Below are 21,829 nucleotides of genomic sequence, written 5' to 3' on the forward strand. Positions count from 1 at the left end.
AAGCACGTAGACCCCAGATGGGTTGGAACCAGAAGTTTGATGATGTTGACTCCCGATTACCTCACCACCAACCAATCAGAAGAATGTCCACGAGCTGATCACACACCCCGCAACACCTCTCCCTCACCCTGTCTTTAAAAACCTTTCCCTGAAAGCCATTGGGGAGCTCGGACCTTTTGAGCTGCCTGGACTCCTTGCTTGTCCCTGCAATAAATGCTGCCCTTTCCTTCGCCACAACTCCGAGTCAGTAGATTGGCTTTACTGCACGCAGGCGAACAGACCCAAGTTTGGTTTGGTAACAATAGGATGACCTTCCTCCTTCCCCCACCTTGACCCTTAACAAGAAGAAACAGATAATGTACCACCCATCCCTCTCTGTCCTCCCACAGGACACGGCAGAGGCCAGTCATCAGGTACCTGAATCCCGCTGGTCCATGGTCATGGAGTTCCATCTCCTCGTGATGTCAATGTAGAGGATGTCCACGGCGGCCATGGACAAGCTGCTGCTGCTGAGCTTGCAGTTCCTGCAGAAGACAGGAGAGGACATGTCACTGCCAGATCCGACCCGTCCTGTCCTCTCTGGCTTCTGTGCCTTTGCCTGGGCTGTGTTCCCCGCCTGGAAGGCCCTCCCTCCCCACAGCTGGAACTAGTGAAGGGTGAATGGCAGGGAACCATGGGAGAGGAGGCTGAAATGTGAGTTAAGGTCAGATCCTGTGGGTTCCTGTAACGTGGTTCATTAGGGCTCTAAAGGGCTGGGAGGAGGAGGGACTTTAGGATGGCAAGTCTTGAGTTGAACCTGGCTCTACCACTTAGAAGCAGATGGCTCTGATTAAACTATTTCCCCTTCTTGAGCCTCAGTTTCCTGACCTATAAAACAGGCAGTCTTTATTACAGTCACTATGGTCTGGAAAGGTGGGCAGGCACGCTGAAAAGAGCATGATTTGGGCCTCAGACAGACCAGGACTGAAATCCTGGCCCTGCTGCTTTTTCTAGCTGTATGGCTGTGGACCATTTACTTAAATCTTTCTTTGGTGCCTCGATTTGCTGGTCTCTTAAATGAAGATAATAACACCCGCCCACACGGCTGTTGTGAAGAGGAGACGAGGTAGGGCATCCCAAGGCCCTGGCACCTGGTTGGGCCACGACAACTGTTGGTTCCCTTCCTGATCTCTACTTTGCCTCTTCCTCTCAGAGCTACAACCATTTAGGCCCCTTCAGAGGCTGCCTGAGGCTGACCTTTCAGTGAAGGCCCTGTGCATTCTGCAGAAATGGGGCTTGCTAGTCAGAGTGTCTGAATAAAAGAACTTAGGCTCTGTGTTCAGAATGCAGGCAGCCCTCAGGTGGTCCAGAGGCACTTCCCTCCTGAACCAGATCGTGCCGGGGAGGCGAGTCCCAAGACAGGCTGGATTTGCCCTGGGAATCCCGAAAGCTAGACCTTGGGGCCAGCTGTCTGCTTGGCTGAACTACACTGCATGCTGCTTTCAACTTTCCAAATGTGTCCACATCCGTCGCCCCAGCTATGATAAAGTGGTTCTTTGGTTTCCCATTTGTCATCATCCCTTGCGTGAACAGCTCCCTTAGGAACCCGAGAGGTCGGGGGTTGATTGGCAAGCAGGATTTGGGCATTCCAGAGGCCCCTCTCCAAACCCATGCACACCCCTGACATGTGCACACGTGTGCCCAGCACGGTGCCTGGACGAGGCTGGTGCTCCTTATATGACAGCATCCTCCCTCCCTCCCTCCCTCCCTCCCTCCCTTCTTTCCTTTCTTCCCTGCCTGTATTCCTCAGGCCATCAATTCACATCCTGCTTCCTCCTGGGCTCCGGCTCTGTATTTCAATCACAAGTCACAGTGGCAGACTTCAAAGCACATCAGCACACAGTTATTGCGCCTCAGTAACAACATTTCAGTGGATGCAGAGCTTTTCCTGTCACCTGTCACTGAGATGGCTATCTCTATTGGGTCCTGCTGGGGACCCGCTCCAGTCTCTCCCAAGGTATGTTCTAACAACCTGCGCTGTTCATTTCCAAAGCTTCATTAGGAGTGGCTACGGGTTTTCTCTAATTATCGTATCCATGTCCTCTGGACCACTTGCTCCCCACAGGACAGGAGCCCTGCCTAGCTTGCTCTGTGGGTTAATGGAGTATAAAAAGGGAAACCAAACTGACCACTGGTATAGTTATTTTTTTCCTGACAGGTAGAAATTAGAAGTGTCAAACCTTTAGTAGGAGTCATAATTTACCAAAGAGGATTCTCCATTTATCCCCTTTCCAAAAGTAACTTACTCTCCCCTAGTGATACCTGCAAACACAGTCGATGGTAACATTTGCTACTGGGGCAGGGGAAGGAGGGATCTATGCTGGCTGCCGTAGACAGGAAATGCTTTACAAGAATTTTGATTCTGTAGGCACTTCTTGGGCACCATCTGTATGCCAGGTCCTTTCCTGCCCATTAGCTCTCTGGATCTTTATAACCACTTTATGAGGGAGGTGTTCTTAGGCCCATTTCAATGATGGGTAAGCTGAGACTCAAGAGAAGGGACATGGCTTGCCCAAGATCACACAGCTGGGATTCACATCCAGGCCTCCCCTGGAGGATAGAGTAGTGGACTTGGGAACTTTGGGGAGAAATGGGGAGGTGGCCCAGCCCAGAGCTGCAGGAAGAACCCAAGTTTCAAGAGACAAAGTCTCAGGTAACCCAGAAAGGCTGGAGCCTCTAGAGAGGCCCTGTTGGGAAGCTTTGGGATATAAGGCTGGGGGGTAAGACAATCAGGGTCACTTGGAGACAGGTTTTCCTAGGTTTATCCCCGTGGTCACCAAACATTCTTAATGGACTCAAACAGGGAATGTCTCCAAGGGTTAAGATTTTGGAATGAACTTTTCATCCATCCACCCACTCAGTATAGAATTTGTTTTGTGTGCACTATGTGTAAGTGGTATTCTGGGCCCAGTGAGTGATGCTGGGATCCAGATCAGTCTTGGATACGGCTCTCGGAGGGTAGAAATGATCTCAGAATCTGGGGTAAAAACATGAGGCCTTGGTAGCTCTTAATCATTTGAACAGTTTCCCCTTATGCTCTGGGATGCAGTTCTTCAAATGACTGATGAGTGATAGGATAAATTCTTCAGTGGAAGAGAAATCCAAGAAATATGGTAACATGAGAAGCCAGAAAGATTCCGCAGAAAGGATAGGCTAGAAACGTACATGGAAAAAATGAGCTTTGGAATCAAAGGCACATGAGTTTGAATCTTGACTCTGCTATGTGACCTTGAGAAGGTCATTGACATTCTCTGCAATCTAAATTTCCTTATTTGTATGAGGATAAGGCGACTCGCCATATAAAGCTATTTTAAGGACTAGCTCGGTGCCTGGCACATATGACAGCTCCCAGCCTTCCTCCATGATGTAGAACCAGTTTAAAGAAAGGTTTTGTTTTGTTTGTTTGTTTTCAGAATCAAAAGAATATGGGCACATAGGATGGAGAGAATCACAAATCATTCAAGTTCATTAGGAGCCTAAGATTAGAAAGATTTGAAATTATCATCCCCATTTTCTCTCAACAACTAGTGACATCTCATGGGAAATTTAGAAATCAACTTTTTCCACTCCATAAAATCCTATTTATAGAATTTCTTTTGTGTTCATCCTTCTCTGTGAAAGAAAAGAAGCTTATTTTTCCTGGAGAGGTTTCTGTAAGGTGAAAGCTAACAAATAATCAATATTTGTTTAAAAAAGAAAAAAAACAACCCACTCTCTAAATATCTGTGGGGGGAGGGAAAGACAACTTTGGTTTATAATGTTTCTATTTTTAAAGGCTATTGATATCCCAGGCATAAAAATCTCATGATATTACTGGAAAGAGATCATCACAGAACAGGGGAATTTTCAAAGTCACTGAGGAGTTAATGACAGAGGTGGGGGCAGGGCCCCTGACACTTCCATTCCAGAACATTCTAACACTCCATGCTGCCTCTCAGAGAATAACACCCCACAGCTACCCATTATGAAGCATATTAATATCTCCTTATGAGAAAAGGGAGTGGAAGGGGGAAAAAAAGGAAAAAGAGAAAACCGTTCTCTAATTTAGAAGGAGACCAGGATTAGAAACCACAAAGGACACGAGTGGGGATCTCCAAGCAGAATGGCCCAGCATGAAGCAAACACTCGAGGTGTGGAGAAGCTGCCTCCATTTTCTAGAAATAAACCCCGGTTTTGGCAAACCGTTTAATCTTCAGACTGTGGAAATGGAAAATGCAGCATGTGCCAGTTGATGTCAAATTCTGATGTAGGATATGTTCAGAAAACGGGTTCTTAGTGAATTACATAGAAATCCTCCCAAATTAGGAATCCGATGGAAGGAAAATAACAAAAATGCATTTCCCTCGAGAAAGCTGTCAAACTGAAGAAGCAGATAATTTCTATTTCTCAGAGAAAGAGATGTCTCCACACCTCAGCAATTATTATGAATTAAAAAAAAAAAGAGAGAAAAGAGGTGCTTAATTCATGGTAATACGTGCTACTGTTATATGCCTCCTGAGGAAATGACACGACAAGCTGGTTAGATAGAGTTAAATCTAGACGAGAGGATGACAGTTCATTATTTCTCATTTCTTGGTGGAAAAGAAAAATAGAATACGGCCAGACTGGCATTAGCATAATTCACTCCTAAAACTGCTGATCTATGCAGCACATTATGAGAGATGGTCACTGAAAATAAATTCAATTGGAATGTTTATTATTTTGTTCCCTCTAGTTCTCTTCAAGGAACTTGGAGAGAAAGAGTGGGTAGGACAGACGAAAGTCAAGTTCAACTTCTGCCGTTTGCGTGGGAGCTCAGAAGGGAGGGTCTCTAGCCAGCAAATATGTCTCTGGCACAGTGCCCCAGAGAAGGGCACTTGGTTCGATTTAACATATGGCATAAATATTATTAATTCATAATGAAGCGAAATTTAAACTGAAGTGGAAAGCAGAGAGAGAACAGTTGTTAGCAAGAGAAAGCGCGTGCTGTTAAATTTAGCTGGCAAGACGGAACACATTCAGATATAAATCTGAAAGCAGAGAAGATCATCTTTTACAACAAAGCTGCTGTTGGGATGTCTTGGTACATTTTAAAAGGAGAAATCTATTAACAGTTGTGCAATGTTTTCTCCATTTCTTCCTGCATCCTTAATTACTCAGGACACTTGCTGGGTGGGTACAGAGGGAGGGGAGAGGGGCTCACTGTCTAAGCCTTTCTGCTCCGGCTGCCTCTTCCCTACCTGAAGACACTGTCACTTGTCACGGTCACCATCGCTCCCACTAACAGTACTCGGCCACAGGTTGGGAATGACGGCTGCAGGACCTAATAGTCGCTAACGTCACAAAGATGGGTTTTTCACGCAAACATGAAAAACCCATCTTTTTCATATTTGTTCTTAATTATAGAGAACAAAGGGGTGGAAAAATCATAAAGCCTCTCACACAGAGACAGATTTGTAGCAATATTTTTGACATCATCCAGTTTCAGTCTGAGTGCATTTTAAGAATCTTCTCTGCTAGAACCATTCTCAATTCTTTTCAGGAATTTTCTTTTCAAGATTGTATATGAACATACCAGTCCTCTTAATATGTACCTCAGCCTCTCACACCAGAGGTAACACACCGGTGGGCCCTATGGGCCGCCATGCTTTGATTGAACCCAGAATTATTTTCTGAATTGCCAACATTCAGTATACACATGCATTGAAATTTTACATAAAAATCAATATTTCTAGCTTCTCTTGAAAAATCAAAAGCTTTGGTAATACTAGCCCGGCAACAACCTTTCTTTTTGCCACAGCCCCGCCCTCCTCATCCTTCTAGATCCCACCCACTGGTTTGTTTATCCTTCCTGCCTGCACCCTCCCCCCACCCCACCCTCAGGCAACTGAGATTGTGATTCTTGTGATATGTAATGTTTTTTCAAACCTCTCCCTCTCTCTTACATTTTAGTAGAATTGTATTAGGAGTTAAAAGGAAGCATCTGACCAACGTCTTTTGCTCTTCCTTCCTTCTTCCTTTTTCCTGCCTGGAACTTGACCATGATGGCTGGATTTTGAGCAGCCATCTTGTGACCATAAGGCAACCCTGAAGCTTGAAGCACATGCTCAGGGTGGGTAAGCACAAAGACAGAAATTGGGGAGTTGATCACATTGTGGAGTCATTAACCAGCCCGAGAAGCCCCACTGCCAAATTTCCTGTTATATGAGAAAAAAATTAATTTTACTCTTTAAACCATTTATAGATGGGTATCTATTCCTACAAGTCAAACGCAATTCTTAAATGAGTCAGAGGGTATCACGTTAGGTAGTTTTCTCAGGGAAATAACATGTGCCTGTTGACTTTCTTGAAAATTCCCTCTGCCTCATGGAAATAATAACCATGAGACTCCCATTTCACAAACAGCTCCCATAAACTAGGCAGTGGGTCAGATCCTTTATGATATATCATGTCCCAACCTCATAACAATCCTGCAAGGTGGGAGAGATTATTCCTGTTTTACAGATGAGGGAACTGAGACTCACAGAAGATAAGGAATTTGCCCAAAGCCACACAACTGTTAAGTAATGTGCTTGGCTCTGAAGCCAAACCCCAAAGCTTGTGCTCTTTCCATGGGGTTTTCTTTTCCCCTGAAACTAACACAAAGCCCCTCTCAAAATCACTGTGCAAATATGACTTCAGGTTTACTGAGATGGCAAAAATTCCTGCTGATACTTCTTCATGCCATCCTATCAGGAGTATCAGAGCGCTAGAGTTAGAATTTATAAAATTCATTTACAGAAAAGCATATGACAAATGGTTTCCAATTCAAGACTTCTAATTATTTGCTTTCATGAAAAAAACTATGAACAGGGTGACTTTGTGTTGCCAGATAGAAATATTAAAACCAATGATGAGAAAAACAATAGCAACATGGGATGCTGGCAGGTAGTTCCTCTGAGGTGTATAACATACAATCCTAGGGTATTGATAGTTTCATCTCCATTTTATAGGACCATTGAGGTTCACAGACTGTCACTAACTTACCCAAGGACACACGCTAGTAAGTGCTCCTGTACTGCCCCAAAGTATCCCAGAGGGTAGAGGCAAGTTAATGAATAATCTCGGGAGATTAAGTGGCAATGGCTTATTTTATAGGCTGTGGCAAAAACACAATATCTTTGTCTCATGTTTTATCTTTAAAATTCATGCAAATTTTGTATTATACTCTATAATATAACCACATTATTTTTATATTAGAACAAATGTATTAAATTATTTATCAACTGAATTATTTAACTTTTCTCTCCTGAAATTGACACTTTGGAAGATGTGGCTTGCTTCTCTGCTGTGACTTCATTAAAGCTCAGCCCTCAGCCACGTACCACTGGGAGAACATCACCCCAGTTTTAGAAGCACGAGGTCTGTCTGAGTCCAAGGGGCACTTATTCATATATCAATAAGGACCTAGCTCAAGGTAGCGCAGAATTGTTTTCCAACCACAAGCATAATGTTGTGAATACTGTCACATCCATAACATTCATTAATTCATTCAACAAACAAGAGTCTACTATGTGTCAGGCCCAGTGCCAGCTGCTGGGCCAATCCAGCCCCAAGTGGGGCCGTGATCTGGCATCACAGATTCTCCCAGGCGCAGCCAGAGAGACGGGACCAGCCAGATGTGGGGCTGGTCTCCACCCTGCCGGAATCCCGAGCCAGAGGAGCTGGTCTCACTGACCTGATGAAGGTACGAAAGCCTGTTGGTCCCAACTTCATTGTCCCCTTGATACCCAGGAACCGGATAAACAGGTTTGCCATTCTGTCCACCAGGCGCAGATAGTTGAACTGCTTTGCATACTTGGGGAACACCTGCTTGAGGCAGATGGAGGGCAGGTGGGCTTCGGGATTGGCGCTGCCTGCCGAGGCACTGGCCAGATCGCTGTCAGAAGGCTCTTCCTTTGAGGCTAACGGTTTCCCAAGCTGCCGAGACCTGCAGCACACAAGGAGTTAACGACAGAACCAACATTTAGAGCGGGCTTTACAGCACACAGATTGCTTTCTCTTGCAAATTCTCCTTTCCTTTAGATTTATAGCAACATGGAGGGGGGTGTATTATTATTCTTCTTAATGTACAAACCAGAGAACTGACCTCAAAGAAGTGACCTGCCCAAGCTCACACGGCTAGGGTGTGGCAAAGCCAGAACTTGAACCCAGGACAGAGCCGGGACTAGAGACTTACACTTCCTCTGTTCTACCATCCTGGCTTCCCAATATGGACAATTTCCTTTTCTGTACTCATGACTGAAGAGAATACTCTATTATGAAGCAGTCTGGGTTTGATTTCAAGCTCCTACTTATGGGTAGTAATTGAATAATTAAGAAATATAAAAATCTCATTGAGGGCTGGCAAGAAGCCACAGACAGTTCAATGAACAATGTGCAGAGATACATCAGTTACCCAATTCTAGGAATAGGCACAATTGCATTTTCTGGCTTAACTATTTTCTTATTTGGAACTCGTACAAAAAAAAAAAAAAAATGATCGTACTGTTGTGATTCCTTAGTCTGGATATTTTATTCTGAAATTATCCTGATACTCGAGAAAGTTCACAGCCACTAACTCTCAGATATGCACCTCCAGCTGCAATGTTCTCACCTCCAGACACACAGCTCCAGCTATCACCTGTTTACCCTCCAGGATGACCCGCAGGTACCTCACACTGACATGACCATTTCCCCTCACCCCAAATCCACACTCCCTGTCTCCTCGAATGTCACCACCAGCTGTCAGTGACCCAAGCAGGAAACATCTGAATAAACGCCAGCCCCTCCTCTCCCTCTGTCTCCACAGCATGCTTAGTGTTCCCTGGAACCCGCTCCACTCTCCCCCTGCCCTGGCCTTGTCTGCTCTCTCCTGGACTCTAACAATGGGGTCTCCCGCCTCCGGCCTCTCCCATCCACAGACCCATCCTCCACATGGCACCTGAGGTGCCCTTTTAAAGCAGACCTGGCTGGGATGCCCACTTCCTACAGTTCTTTGTGGTTCCTGAGTGCCTACGTGATCAAGTCCATACTCCTCCCTCTGGCACACAAGGCCCTTCCTGATTTCCTCTCTGCCCTCCTTATTTCTTGTCATTGCCTTAGACACACTGTACCCTTCAAGGCCTTGACCTCTGCGGCCACCCCAGCCATGGCCTGGCCTGGACATAGAGACCCGTGCTTGCTGGACGCCCAGCCCCCTTCCACACTCAGTGCCTGTCTCTGCACCTGCAGCTCACCTTGCTTTCCTGTCTCTTGTCCTGCCCATAGCGGATGGGGTGGGGGTGGGGGGGCCAGGCGTAACCCTTTCCACCTGCGTGTCCGTTCCAGAGACAGAACCCTTGTAATAGGAAACAACAAATCTGACTCCACATCGAACCTGTTCCTTTTACTTTAACCTTTGTGTTCTCTTGCTTTTGCTACAAGTTAATCACTAAAGGGATGTTGCCTGTAAGCCTAAATGATACATAATGGCCTGTCTCTGGGTGCCCTGCCTCCCATGTGATGAGTGTTAAGGTAAAATACCTTTGTTTAGCTCACAGGAAACCTCCTGACTAGGCCCACCTGTGAATGGCTGCAGGAAGGAAGAAATGAACACATCCCCTCTGGAGTCTGATCTAACCAGGACTTTACCCCCTCCCCGTTTAGTATGAAAGAAGCCTGAATTCTAACTCCAGGAAGATGGTTCTTTGGCACACTAGTCCACCATCTTCTCAGGCTGCTGGTTTTCTGAATAAAGGCGCTATTCCTTGCCCCATCAACTTGTCTCTCTATTTACTGTCCTGTCGTGCGGCGGGCAGTATGAGCTTAGACTTGGTAACACCCTGAGCGCCGTGTGAACGGCCAATAAGTACCGCCCAGCTGGCTAAGAGATCCAGGAAAAGAAGAGCCACATCCCATGGTGCTGAGCTCAATACCAAGGCCATTTTCTACTCTTTTCTTTTCTTTATTAAATGGCCTCGTCCCCAGAGCTCCCACTTCCAAGCACACCATCAGTCACCAAGCTGGGCTGTCTTGGTATCTTCACACCTGCTTGCCTCAGCCTTTGAAGACTTTCCCAGCCCTGGCTGCCTGGCACATTTCTGTTCCACTTTGAGAACCAGCTCAGCTGTTGCCTTGACCATGCTGAAGACTGTCCTTCATGTCCCACTCCTGCCCCTTGGACTTCTTCACTCCTCTCATCAACTGCGCTGCATTTGCTTACACGCCAATCCCTCTCACTGTTTTGTGAGCTCATGGAAGGCAAGGACCACATCTTATTCAACTCTATTTCTATAGGACCTGGCACGTATTAGGTTCTTCGGAAATGTTTCATTGAATTTGTTGAATTGGGAAAGTTTGCTTTTAATAGCAAGGTAAGCTTCAGATAAAACATCAAGGTTATGATGCTTTGTACCCACCCCATAAGCTCGTTTAAATGGGAAAGAGGTTCAAGAGAGAGAAACAGCATACTTGACGGCCCTGCCAAAATGGTCTTTTCTTTTTTTTTTTTTTTTAAACATCTTTATTGGAGTATAACTGCTTTACAATGGTGTGTTAGTTTCTGCTTTATAACAGAGTGAATCAGTTATACATATACATATGTCCCCATATCTCTTCCCTCTTGCATCTCCCTCCCTCCCACCCTCCCTACCCCACCCCTCTAGGTGGTCACAAAGCACCAAGCTGATCTCCCTGTGCTATGCGGCTGCTTCCCACTAGCTATCTATTTTACATTTGGTAGTGTATATATGTCCATTCCACTCTCTCACCCTGTCACATCTTACCCCTCCCCCTCCCCATATCCTCAAGTCCATTCTCTAGTAGGTCTGTGTCTTTATTCCCATCTTGCCACTAGGTTCTTCATGACCTTTTCTTTATGCTGGTCCAAGGAGCCAGCCTCCAAGAAAGAGAACCCCCTTGTGTGAATAAAAGGTCCTGTAAGTTCTGTTCATGTTTCCTTCTAAGTGGGTCTCAAAGCGAGAACAGGCAGAACCAAAGAAGAGCAAAGGAAACCCACTTCTAAAGTTCAAGTGTGGAGGGTCCCGGGGCAACAAATGCTCCCTCCTACAAAGGGGAGGGACCTTATTCCTCCGGAGAAGCACCGCATTCCCAGGGGGAGTGGGATGGAGTGGGTGCAACTTCCCTTCAGCTAAACTGGTTTTATCATCACCTCCTTGAATTTAAGACTGTAAATAAAAGTCAGGTGGTTACACTTCAGATGAAATAAAATGTTTTCACATTAAGGTTATAGGAAGAAAGATGAGAAAAAAAGCAGCACTGTTACTGGAAATTAGCTCTTAAATTCCTGGATAAGTGGCAATCACTAACTTTAAAAGCACTCATTAAGTTTTTGTTAAAGGAAAGATTTGGAAATATACAGTTTGAATACACTCCATGACAAAGAAAAAGGCTGAGAACTCTTCAATCAACAGAACCGTCCCACTTTCATGATCTCATTTGCTCTTCACAAAACACGTGCAGTACACTGTTATTTTTATACCCCTCTTCCAGATGGAGAAACTGAGGCCCAACAATGCGAAGCAGCTCTTTGCCCTGGCTGAACTGGAATTACACATCAGTTCTCCTAACCAGGGCTGTTTCCGTCTTGCTGCCCTATTATTCCAAAGCACATCATGGTTCACATTGGGGGTTACCAAATCCAAAGGACTGTTATTTATTTTTCCTTTTTAAATAGTTTTTAAAAAATTATAATAGTAATTCATGGTCTTTGTAAGCATTTTGAGAACTGTATAAAGGAATCAGAATCATTTGTAATCCCACAATTCAGGGATAAACACTACTAATGTTTTGATTTTTTATCTATAAGTTAGGATCACATCATAGGTAGTTTAAATCCTTTTTTCTTACACTTTACATTATATCACACGTGTCTTCCCGTGGCATTAAGTATGTTTTCATGAGCATAATCTCTCATGGACATATAATATTCCATATTATGCCTGAACCATAATTTAATTGGCCATTCCCTGTCAGTCAGATATTGTATACATGGCTCGTCTTTGACTAAATAGAGTCTGGGAGCCAGTCCCCTCAGCCACGTGCTCCCTCCCAGAAACATAACATGTTAACAGCTAGCAGCAGCCTTGGAGATCATTCTGTCCAACGATGTCATCTATTTTCTTTTATTGTGGTCTAATGTACGTAACATAAAGTTCACCATTTGAACCATTTTAAAGCATGCAATGCACAATGTTGTGTAACCACCACCTCTATCTAGTTCCTAACCTTTTCACAATGATGTCATTTTAGAGAAGAAATGACTCCCAGGTAGATAGGACATTAGCACCAGTGGGTCATCTGACTGGCAGATCATCCAAGGGGGTGGCCGTAGCTTGGGTTGCCTGATGAGGGGGACCTCACCACCTCCAGGGCACCTCTCAGGCTGGGAAGGTTTTCTGGACAGCACATCAGAGGCTGTTCTCCCTCTGGTGTCCATAGCCCACATCCCAACCCACCCTCAGAGCCTCACAGGATGGGTTTGTCTTCTCTTCTCCGTGACAGCCTCTCACATTTCTTACTGGATGACTACCACTCCCCTTCCTTCCTGAATCCCAATTAATAACCTCAGGATGAAAAGGGCCCTCAAAGCCACAGATATTTTCATGGACTCAAAACCACAAATTCAGGCAGAAGTGGTTTTACTCAACTGGAAGAAGGCAGTAAAGATATAGCTGATATATAAGAGGAAATAAAACAAGGAGAAATGGTTATTCTGCTAGAGATAATTCCAATTATCACACTGAGATCCAAGTTATCACAAATACTGTAAAACCCTGTTTTTACTTAATAGCATTTTAACGGAAAAGTCAGACTTATGAAATAGAAGTGACTGGTAAAGAAAATATAAATCAAGCTTACTTGGGGTCCTTTGGGGTATTTTTTTTTTTAATTGAATTTGGTGTGTCCTTGATTCATTAAAATAGAGGAAAGAATCCTGGAATGTTTTACCTATTACTGTCTTTCAAATAAAATGGGATTTTGTTTTATTAAAACTTGTGAAAAACCACCTACCACTATTTTGCCTGGAAAGCCTACTGTTAAAAATCACTACTATTTATCAGGGACCCACTCTGTGTCAAGCAGCTTACTACATATATATGATCTCACTGGTTTCTCAAAACAATTCTACAAGGTAGGTAGAAACTAGTCCCGTTTTACAAATTAGGAACCTGAGGCCCAGAGAACCTTAATACTTGCCCAATGTCACAAATCAATAGTGGAATCAGAATTTGTACTCAGGACTGTCTCACTACACACCCAAGGCTTAGCTCACTATGTAGCTCTTGTGCTAATTTGATTTAAATCAAACCAAAGACTTTTCTTCTGATGTACAAACAATATATGTATATATTCTTGGGAGTTAACAAAATAGGAAGGTAGATACAGCAAGTTCCAGTTTCAGAGAAGGTGCTTGAATTCCCTCAGAGAAATAATTCCCATTTTTAGTGAAGCATCCCTTCAATAATTTATTCGTTCATGAACCATTTCTCAAGCACTTACCTGTCCCAGGGGCTTGGGCTACACAGGTGAGGTAGACACAGTCCCAGCTACCCAGAAGCACATGACCCAGTGGGGGAAGACTAGACCCATCCACAAACAATGACTGAGCCAGGTGGGAGTGGCCAGGTGAGCATCCAGAGATGGGACCTGGAGCACATAGAAGTAGGTTGGCTTGCTGGGTCTTAGTCGTGTACACGAAGGGGAGCAGGTAGGAATATGACCAGGAAGCCAGCTTGGGTCTGGGTCTTATAGGATCTTGAGTGTCAGACAAGGGAGCTTGGATGTGGCAGTGTAGGAGATGACAAGGTTGTGGTAGATTTGGGGGAAAGAAGTGGCAAAATCAGAAGATCAGAGAAGATGAATGAATCTGCCAGCAGTGTGTATCCTGAATCGAGGGGGGAGTGGACGATATTAGGAAGCTACTGGAACACTCAGGCTCAGTGATTCTGAAAGCGTAGTGTGATTCTGGACCAGCAGTGATTCTGGTCCAGCAGTATCAGCATCACCTGAGTCCTTGGGTCCCACCCCAGACCTATGGTCTCAGAAGCTCTGCCTGAGCAAGTCCTGCGGGGGATTCTGATGCAGGCTGAAGTCTAAGAATCACTGGTCTAGGTGAAAGAAGATGGATTTGGCAACTGCTTGATCACGGGGGATAGAAAGGGAGAGAAGGCCCTGGATCACGTTCCCGGGCAATCCTGTGGCTTGACGGGAGAGCCTGGTGGGCAGCGGGACAGCACTGGCAAATGGAGGGAAGTAGGCAGGCTCCTTTCCCCGCCGTTTGGCCAAGACATGTCCCCCACCCCAGCCCCTTGGGGGTTTCAAAGGCACATTGGCATTCCAGAAGAAACGGCCAACAATGCACCAAAGAAGTCCCTTAAATTAGCCCAGCAGCTAATTTAAAGAGTTGGAGGATTAAGTCACTAAAAATAAACATAACTACCATGTAGCCCGGCTCTGTCATTTGATAAATCTCTTCCATCACAGGGCCCCCATTTGCTTGATGGCAATGCTATATTGTTTGAAGAGAAGGCGATAGACGGGTGAGGCATGTGTTTCCAAGGTGATGAGGAAAGGGATTTAATGAGGGATCTGGCTGATGCTCTAGTCCCTGTAAGACCTAGATCCATGCTGGGTCTATTCCCACCGGCTCCCCTTCGTGCAGTGTTCCTATGAATGCTCACCTGGCCGCTTCCGCCTCCCTCAATCACTTTCCTCCATAGCACAGTGTCACATCAACAACAAAACACAATGGTGATGATATTGATTATGTGCCAGGAACTGCCATCTTAAAACATTTAGTCTTGATAAAATCCTACGAAGCAGGCATTATTATTATGCCCATTTTACAGATGCAGAAACCAAGGCACAAAGATACAAACTAATAGGTTGTAGACCCAGGATAGAGAGCCAGGCAGGCAGGTGCCAGTGTCCTTGTTTCTAACCATTGCACTATGGCTTCTTCCATACATGAGGAGTTATCGGGCATTAAATATCTGAGAGTCAGGTCGGTTACTCGTAACATCTCATTTGACCCTGGCAATGATCCTTATGAATTAGGTATAATAAGTGTCTCCATTTTGCTGCTGAGAAATGAGCTTCAGAGAGGTTAAGCTACTTTCCAAAGGTCACTCAGCTATTAAATGGCTGAGTGAGGATTTGAACCAGGATCTGCTTGAGTTCAAAGCCCAGGCCCTTTCCACTCCATCATGTTACAACTCAACGTAGTTACGAAACTTCTCTGAACTCATTTTTTCCTCCCTTTCAATGGGAGAGGAGTCTCTTACTTATGAGGGAGAGCGGTTGGGAGGCCACTTAGTCTAAGCCCAGCACAAAACTGTTGCATTCTTTAGGATCAAAAACACAGCCTATGTGTAGAGCATCCAGATGATTCTGCTGGGTCGGGGGGGAGTTGTAACTGACCTCAGTGTGACAATCATTGCATATCTGGACGGAGCTGTTCCATTCCAACTGCCCAACAAATCAATCTGTTTTACAGTTTCAGGCCCACACGAATCACTGATGCACTGTGTGTCGCATGTGTGGGAATTAACGGAGGCCCCCAGTGGCAACAGCAGCAGACTGGGTCTCTGCCCCCGCCTGGGATGAATTCCCAGAGCCACCAGGCTGGGGATGCTGCACGAGCATCTACCCGTCCGGCCAGGCAACGAATTAACAAAAGAACAAACATACAGACCTAGTCTAATGCCCCCTTTCCCACAGACCCAGAACTCAGGCTATTTCCGAGCTGGAAGTGCCTTTAGGGGTCATCTGGCCCAGCCCTCTCATTTTCCAGATGAACGAACTGACAGCTCATTTTACAAGGACCTCCCAAAGGGATTCTTTTCCAACAGGGCTCTCTCTGCTCTGCCCCTCTGCCCAGAGTGAGTCTCTTCGCCCTGGTCCCTCTTGCTTTCTTTGTCTCTGGGCACGGGCAGTAAGAGACAGTGAAATGTACTGTCACTCAGGCCGGGGAGGGTGGGAGGAGATGCCGCCAGACAGCTGCTCCCCACGGGCGCTGGCCTGGGGAACCCGGGCGTGGGCTCTGGGGGTAGTCCGAGTCACCACTGGAATCCCAGCTCTGTATTCTTGAGCTGGGTGACCTCAGGCAAGTCATATAACCTCAAAGCTTCAGTATCCTCTTATATAAAATGGGAATAATAATGGTACCTAAACTATAGGACTGATGTAATTACAGAGAAAATGGATACGTGGCGCTTAGCACGGTGCCCCAATTCCTGTGAGCCACTTTGGTTATAATCACCAGCATCTTTATCTCCCGTGTGTCATCATCTCAAGGGGCTCACTGTCTTGTCCCCAGCTTCAGTGGGAGAGATTGGCACACACCTCCGGGAACTCAGGAGAATACAGGGTTTCTTTAACCACTTTTTGGCATTCTGCCCCACCCCCAACCCACGTGACTAGATGCTGTACTGTTCTCTTGCTCCTTCGACTGCCTGTAGGTCGTCTGGGGAATCTCACGGCAGGCCGCCCGGGGTCAGACTGCACCTACCCTCTTGTCCCAACCTAAATAAACCCCCTAAATAAGTGAGTCTCATTTTCTCGGGCCTCGCTGGATAACTGACCCTTATCTGATACCCTGGTTCTCTACTGAGGATTACTGATGTCACAGAATCATGCACAGAGAGTGATATTTGCTGCGCCCCACATAAAGCAAAAGTTAAACTGAGGAGTGGAAAGGGCCCTAGCGATCATCTCGTCTCATTTTCCTTTTGAAATAATGTTGGGAAGTCAAAGCAAAGTCACTTGCTTGAGGGGAGGCATCAAGTGAAAGATGGTAGCAAAGGCAGGCCCAGTTCTGACTTCCTGTTCAGAACCTTGAAAAAAGAAAGAAAAAAAAAACCGACACCACTATTGAGCTAAAACACCAGAGTGGCCAAAATTCTGATTCTGAATGTGCACAGCTTCAGATGCATCCGACCACGCTGGCCGGCATGGAGGAGAAATCTTTTTGCCCGAAGGGCTGCAGAGTCCCTGTTTAAACCCACTAAGTAGCTGGTCGCTGTCTTTCTGTGGATGGCTGGGCTCGTGCTTAGCTTTCCGCTGGATCCTGGAGGAACGGTTTTCAAATGACAAGACTGGCCTGCACAGGCTGCCCGAGGCCCGCTGGACAGGGCCTCACCCTCGGCCAGAGAGCTCGGGGCCCGGCGGGTCTGGTCGCTGCCTGCTTTGCCTGCCTTGTTGTCTACATTCCACATTCCTCCCTCTTTTTTATAAATGCTCTTTCCCAAAGTATCCACTTGAAAACCACTCGTCCTTCAAATCTCAGATTCTGTATCACCTTTTCCAAAAAGCTTCCCATAGCTTCTAGAGTTAAATCAACCGTGCTTTTCTATATAACATTCCAGGCCTTGTAGGTCATCATCATTGTCGTCACCATTATTTTTTTCTTCAGAGTCATTGTCACAATTATACCTATATGGTTATTTGTATTTGTGCAGTTGTCTGTTTGATGCCTGTTTCTCTCACCGGACTGGAAGCCTGGAAGGGCGACACCTCTCTTGCTTGTTTATGACTATAACCCCTATGCAGTTCCTGGCACTGTTCAGAATAACTGGTAGTGAATATAGTCATCGTTTCAGTGAGTTCCCGTGTCCATTCTATCAATTAGACACAATGATTGACTCCAGTTGACATCTGAGGATACTGAAGCTTTGAGAAGTTAAGTCAGCTGCCTAAGTAATAAGACTGGGACTGGAATACAGTGGCCTAACTCCAGAGGTCACATTTTTTTTTTTTTTAAGAAATCAAACAGATCCAGAATGCAGGTACTTCTACTGGAAATTTTTTTTAATGTTTTAAATTTTTATTTTATTTTATTTTATTTATTTATTTATTTTTGGGTGTGTTGGGTCTTCGTTTCTGTGTGAGGGCTTTCTCTAGCTGCAGCAAGTGGGGGACACTCTTCATCGCGGTGCGCGGGCCTCTCACTATCGCGGCCTCTCTTGTTGCGGAGCACAGGCTCCAGATGCGCAGGCTCAGTAGTTGTGGCTCACAGGCCTAGTTGCTCCGCGGCATGTGGGATCTTCCCAGACCAGGGCTCGAACCCGTGTCCCCTGCATTGGCAGGCAGATTCTCAACCACTGCACCACCAGGGAAGCCCCCAGAGGTCACATTTTTAATCCCTACACTGCCACAGCCCTCCTTCTGGTTGCCAGAATGAATCTTTCTTCCACTTTTTCTCTCCCAGTTACTGGGAATATACTGTCTACACTTGGGGAGAACAAAGATTTCCTAGTAGCGACAGCAAGGCACTGTCTGTGTGACGGTTGTAATTAGTGGTTGTATTAGCCTCTGTTTTACCACCTCCAAAATTAGCAGAAAAGGCCAACTTGAGCTTGCATTGTATAGTTCTGCTAATGAAGGGATCCTTTTAATTACATACTCAGAGCCTATCTGCAACAAAAAGCGTTTTAATGCTTAAACACAGTTCTGCACCAAAGTATAGGGCTGCATGAATCCAGACAATAAGTGGGGAAACGCATGCATAGAAGTCATCCTTTGCCTAGACTGTAATTCTTTCTGGCATTCAATTTCATCCAAACCCCAGTTACTTTTCTATGGTAATCCTAATTCCCTTTTGTATACTGTGCACCCAGTGAACCCTTATTCAGGGATTCAGTAGGCATATCCTGCTCAAATATACTCCTTCCTCCAGATTTCAGATGAAATCTGCTCGCTTTGTGAATTTCACTTGTCACCGATTTGCAGGGCGGCAGCTGGCCAATCCCTGCTGCATGGGTGTTGAATGCAAAACAATTCTCACTCGACTCTGTCCCAGGGGCTCGTGGCATTTGCACCCGACTTTGCAAGGTGATTCTGTGTGCGTCATTCTGCATGAGATTTTCACTAATGTGAGTGAGGTCTCATGAGGCTGATCCCCCAGGCCTCTCTCAGGCCAGGCTGCCTCGACTTTGAATTTGCAGTGGGTCAGGGAAAGGGAGTAATTCTTATTGAGCCTCCTCTGGGCTAGGAGCTCTCCCGTGTACTGATTATCCTGCTTAAGCCACACTGAGACCTTAAGGTGGAGATACTAACATATATCCCAGAGCCATGCTTGGGTTGGAATCCTTGCCCTGTCCGTAACTAGCTGATGACCTTGGGAAAGTGTCTTAATCTGCTCGTGCCTTGGCGTCTTTATCTGTATAATGGGGACGATAATTCTACCTACATCATAGCACTGCTGTGACGATTAAATGGGCTAATATATGTAGAGCACTTAGAATCGTACCCAGCATGCCGTAAGCACTCAAGAAGTGATAGCTCTCGTTGTCCAGCAGACGAAGCTGAGCTCAGTTAAAACAAAGTACGTACTCAAGGTCACACACCCCCTACATGGTGATCTGGGTCTGTCTGACTCGCAAGAGTCTGTTCTTTCCAGGCTTCCAGCGTGAGGTTGGGCAGTGCCCGGGGTGGGTGGGGCGGGTTCTCTGCTGGCCCTCCGCTAGGAGACTGTAATCACAGCCCTCCCCAGGTGGGGCACGACCTAGAGAAGGTCACTCCTGGCCTCAGGATGAGTGGCTGGCTTCTGTTTTTACTGCCCCAAACACACTGCTCTCTCAAAGGTTACCACCGACCTCCTCGTTGCCACGGACCTCCTTGATCTTCCCCTAATTCGGCTTCTTCAAAGCGTCCGATGCAGTCAGCCACTCTCTGTCTGAAACTCTCATTCTGTGCCCCTGCATTCTCCTGGTGTTTTTCCATCCTCTGCTTTTCTTCCTCTGAGGACCCTTCGTGGTAGATGGTCTGCTGAGCCTCTGCCCTTGACCCGCTTGCTGCCCTACACAGTCTCCCTGGGCGATCTCAGTTACACGTGGAGATGCTTCAGGAGCGCATGCAGGCCCCTGTGCCTGGATGCTTGTGTCCCACTCACCCCTTCTCACCAATAGCCAGGCCCAAATCCTGCTCATCCTGCAAAGCTCACTTCAAATGCCAGCTGGCCCTGAGCCTTCCCTGATCCCTCCTACCCAAAATACTCTCTTCTGGATTCCCCACAGCACTTCATTTGCACCTCTCTTGTGAAATGTGTCATCTTCTGAACTTATATTATGGCTATTTAAGTCTGCGGCTTCTTTCTCCCAGAGACTGTGAGTCTGCCAAAGATAGAATCCATGTTTGTTCCCCTCATAGTACTCTACAACTAATAGGCGATGCAAAAAACAAACAGACAAAAGACATGCTGATAAATGACTGTGTAAGAGCAGTATTCTTTAAGACAAGTAACATGAAGAATTTGCTGTAATTTTGCCTGAAGACAAGAAAATGGGCAGGGTGACGTCTGGGTGTCATTTTCAGCTTAAGGTTCTATAAAGCCATTTTTAGGATAATAATACAATAATAATTTATGGTAATAAGAATAAGAGTCAGGACTTCCCTGGTGGCACAGTGGTTAAGAATCTGCCTGCCAATGCAGGGGACACGGGTTTGAGCCCTGGTATGGGAAGATCCCACATGCGGCGGAGCAACTAAGCCCGTGAGCCACAACTACTGCGCCTGCGCTCTGGAGCCCGTGAGCCACAACTACTGAGCCCACGTGCCACAACTACAGAAAGAAACAAAGAAAGAAAGAAAGAAAGAAAGAAAGGGAGGAAGGAAGGAAGGAAGGAAGGATGGAAGGATGGAAGGAAGAATATTTGGCAAGTTTAAAAAAAAAAAGAATAATAGCCGTTCTGGTTCCACTCCTTACTAGGGGTATGGCTTTGGGAAAGTGGCTCTATCGCTTAGCCTCTGTTTCTGTTCTGTAAAATGGAGATGGACAATAGAACCCCGATCGCAGGGGTGTGGAGGGATTCAATGGGAGGACATAAAACAAGGGGCTAGCATCCTGGCCAGAGCTTAGTAAGTGAGAAAGCAATGGTAGCGGTTATCATTCATTCGACGTGTATTTATCGAACACCCCCCTCAAAAATCATGCACATGGGGGCAGAGCAAGCCCAGCCTCCTCCAAGAAGATTTAACTGCCTCCTCCAACCCACAACACTTTTTTCCTCCAAGAACTTTGGTCCTAACAAAATTAGATTTTAAAAAATGTGGCTAATAAATTAGGCATGCATATTAGAAATCAGGTCCAGAGAGAAAGTCTAACTTTCTTCTTTATGCAATTTGAATTCCCCTAACATAGAGTTGTTGTCAAAATCCATTAAAGTATTTAATTTATCTTGTCATTGCCTAATTCCCCAAGCAGGCATCCAGACAGTTTACAGTGGCGTTTCTCACAGAAGTATTAAATGTTTAGTTATCGTGGTACGTTTTTTAGACGATGTCTCCCTGATGGCTCTAGAGACTCTGGAGAGATCGCGTAAGTTCAAGTACAAGGTTAAGGCGAGACAGCAGAGTGGAAAGAGTTGTAGGGATTATGCAGCAAGCAGGTCTGGGTTTGAGCTCCAACACGGTCACTTGCCAGCTGAGTGACCTTGGGGAAGGTACTTAACCTCTCTGAGCATCAGTTTCCTCATTTGCAAAGCGTGACAATAATACCAATGCACAGGGTTGTAGTGAGCACTAAGTGTAACACCAAATATAAAGAAGCTCGTAGAATGCCAGACAAATCACTGGTCCTCGATACAAGGCAGCTGAAAAATTCCAGCGATTTGGAGACGCACAGACTGGGGTCTAGAGGCCACGGTGCCCACCCACCACCTCTCCCCGAGGAGCAGGGTGCTTATCATGTCATAATGGCCAGAACCACCGCGTCCTGACGCTTTCTCCTTTCACAGTGGTCTCTCCAGATGCCCATTCAAATAAATTAATCTCCCCATTTGACCACCTCACC

The 21,829-nt window shown here is 45.9% G+C and overlaps 1 protein-coding gene across 8 annotated transcripts in view; it reads right to left on the reverse strand.

Moving 5' to 3' along the window:
- The window catches only part of TTLL11 (tubulin tyrosine ligase like 11), a 274,872-nt gene that overhangs the window by 54,033 nt on the left and 199,010 nt on the right, over positions 1-21,829 (reverse strand). For all 8 annotated transcript variants that reach the window (XR_009008679.1, XM_057548845.1, XM_057548847.1 and 5 more), the window contains 2 exons: positions 7,736-7,987; positions 418-524 (listed from right to left, as the gene is read on the reverse strand). Coding sequence is in view for 7 of the 8 variants with exons in the window: in XM_057548845.1 (XP_057404828.1) it covers positions 418-524; positions 7,736-7,987 (359 nt within the window). In the remaining variant the exon portion in view is untranslated. The remainder of the gene's footprint in view (positions 1-417; positions 525-7,735; positions 7,988-21,829) is intronic.

This window comes from Balaenoptera acutorostrata, chromosome 6 (assembly GCF_949987535.1).
Source record: "Balaenoptera acutorostrata chromosome 6, mBalAcu1.1, whole genome shotgun sequence".
In the NCBI taxonomy this organism is placed as follows: domain Eukaryota; kingdom Metazoa; phylum Chordata; class Mammalia; order Artiodactyla; family Balaenopteridae; genus Balaenoptera; species Balaenoptera acutorostrata.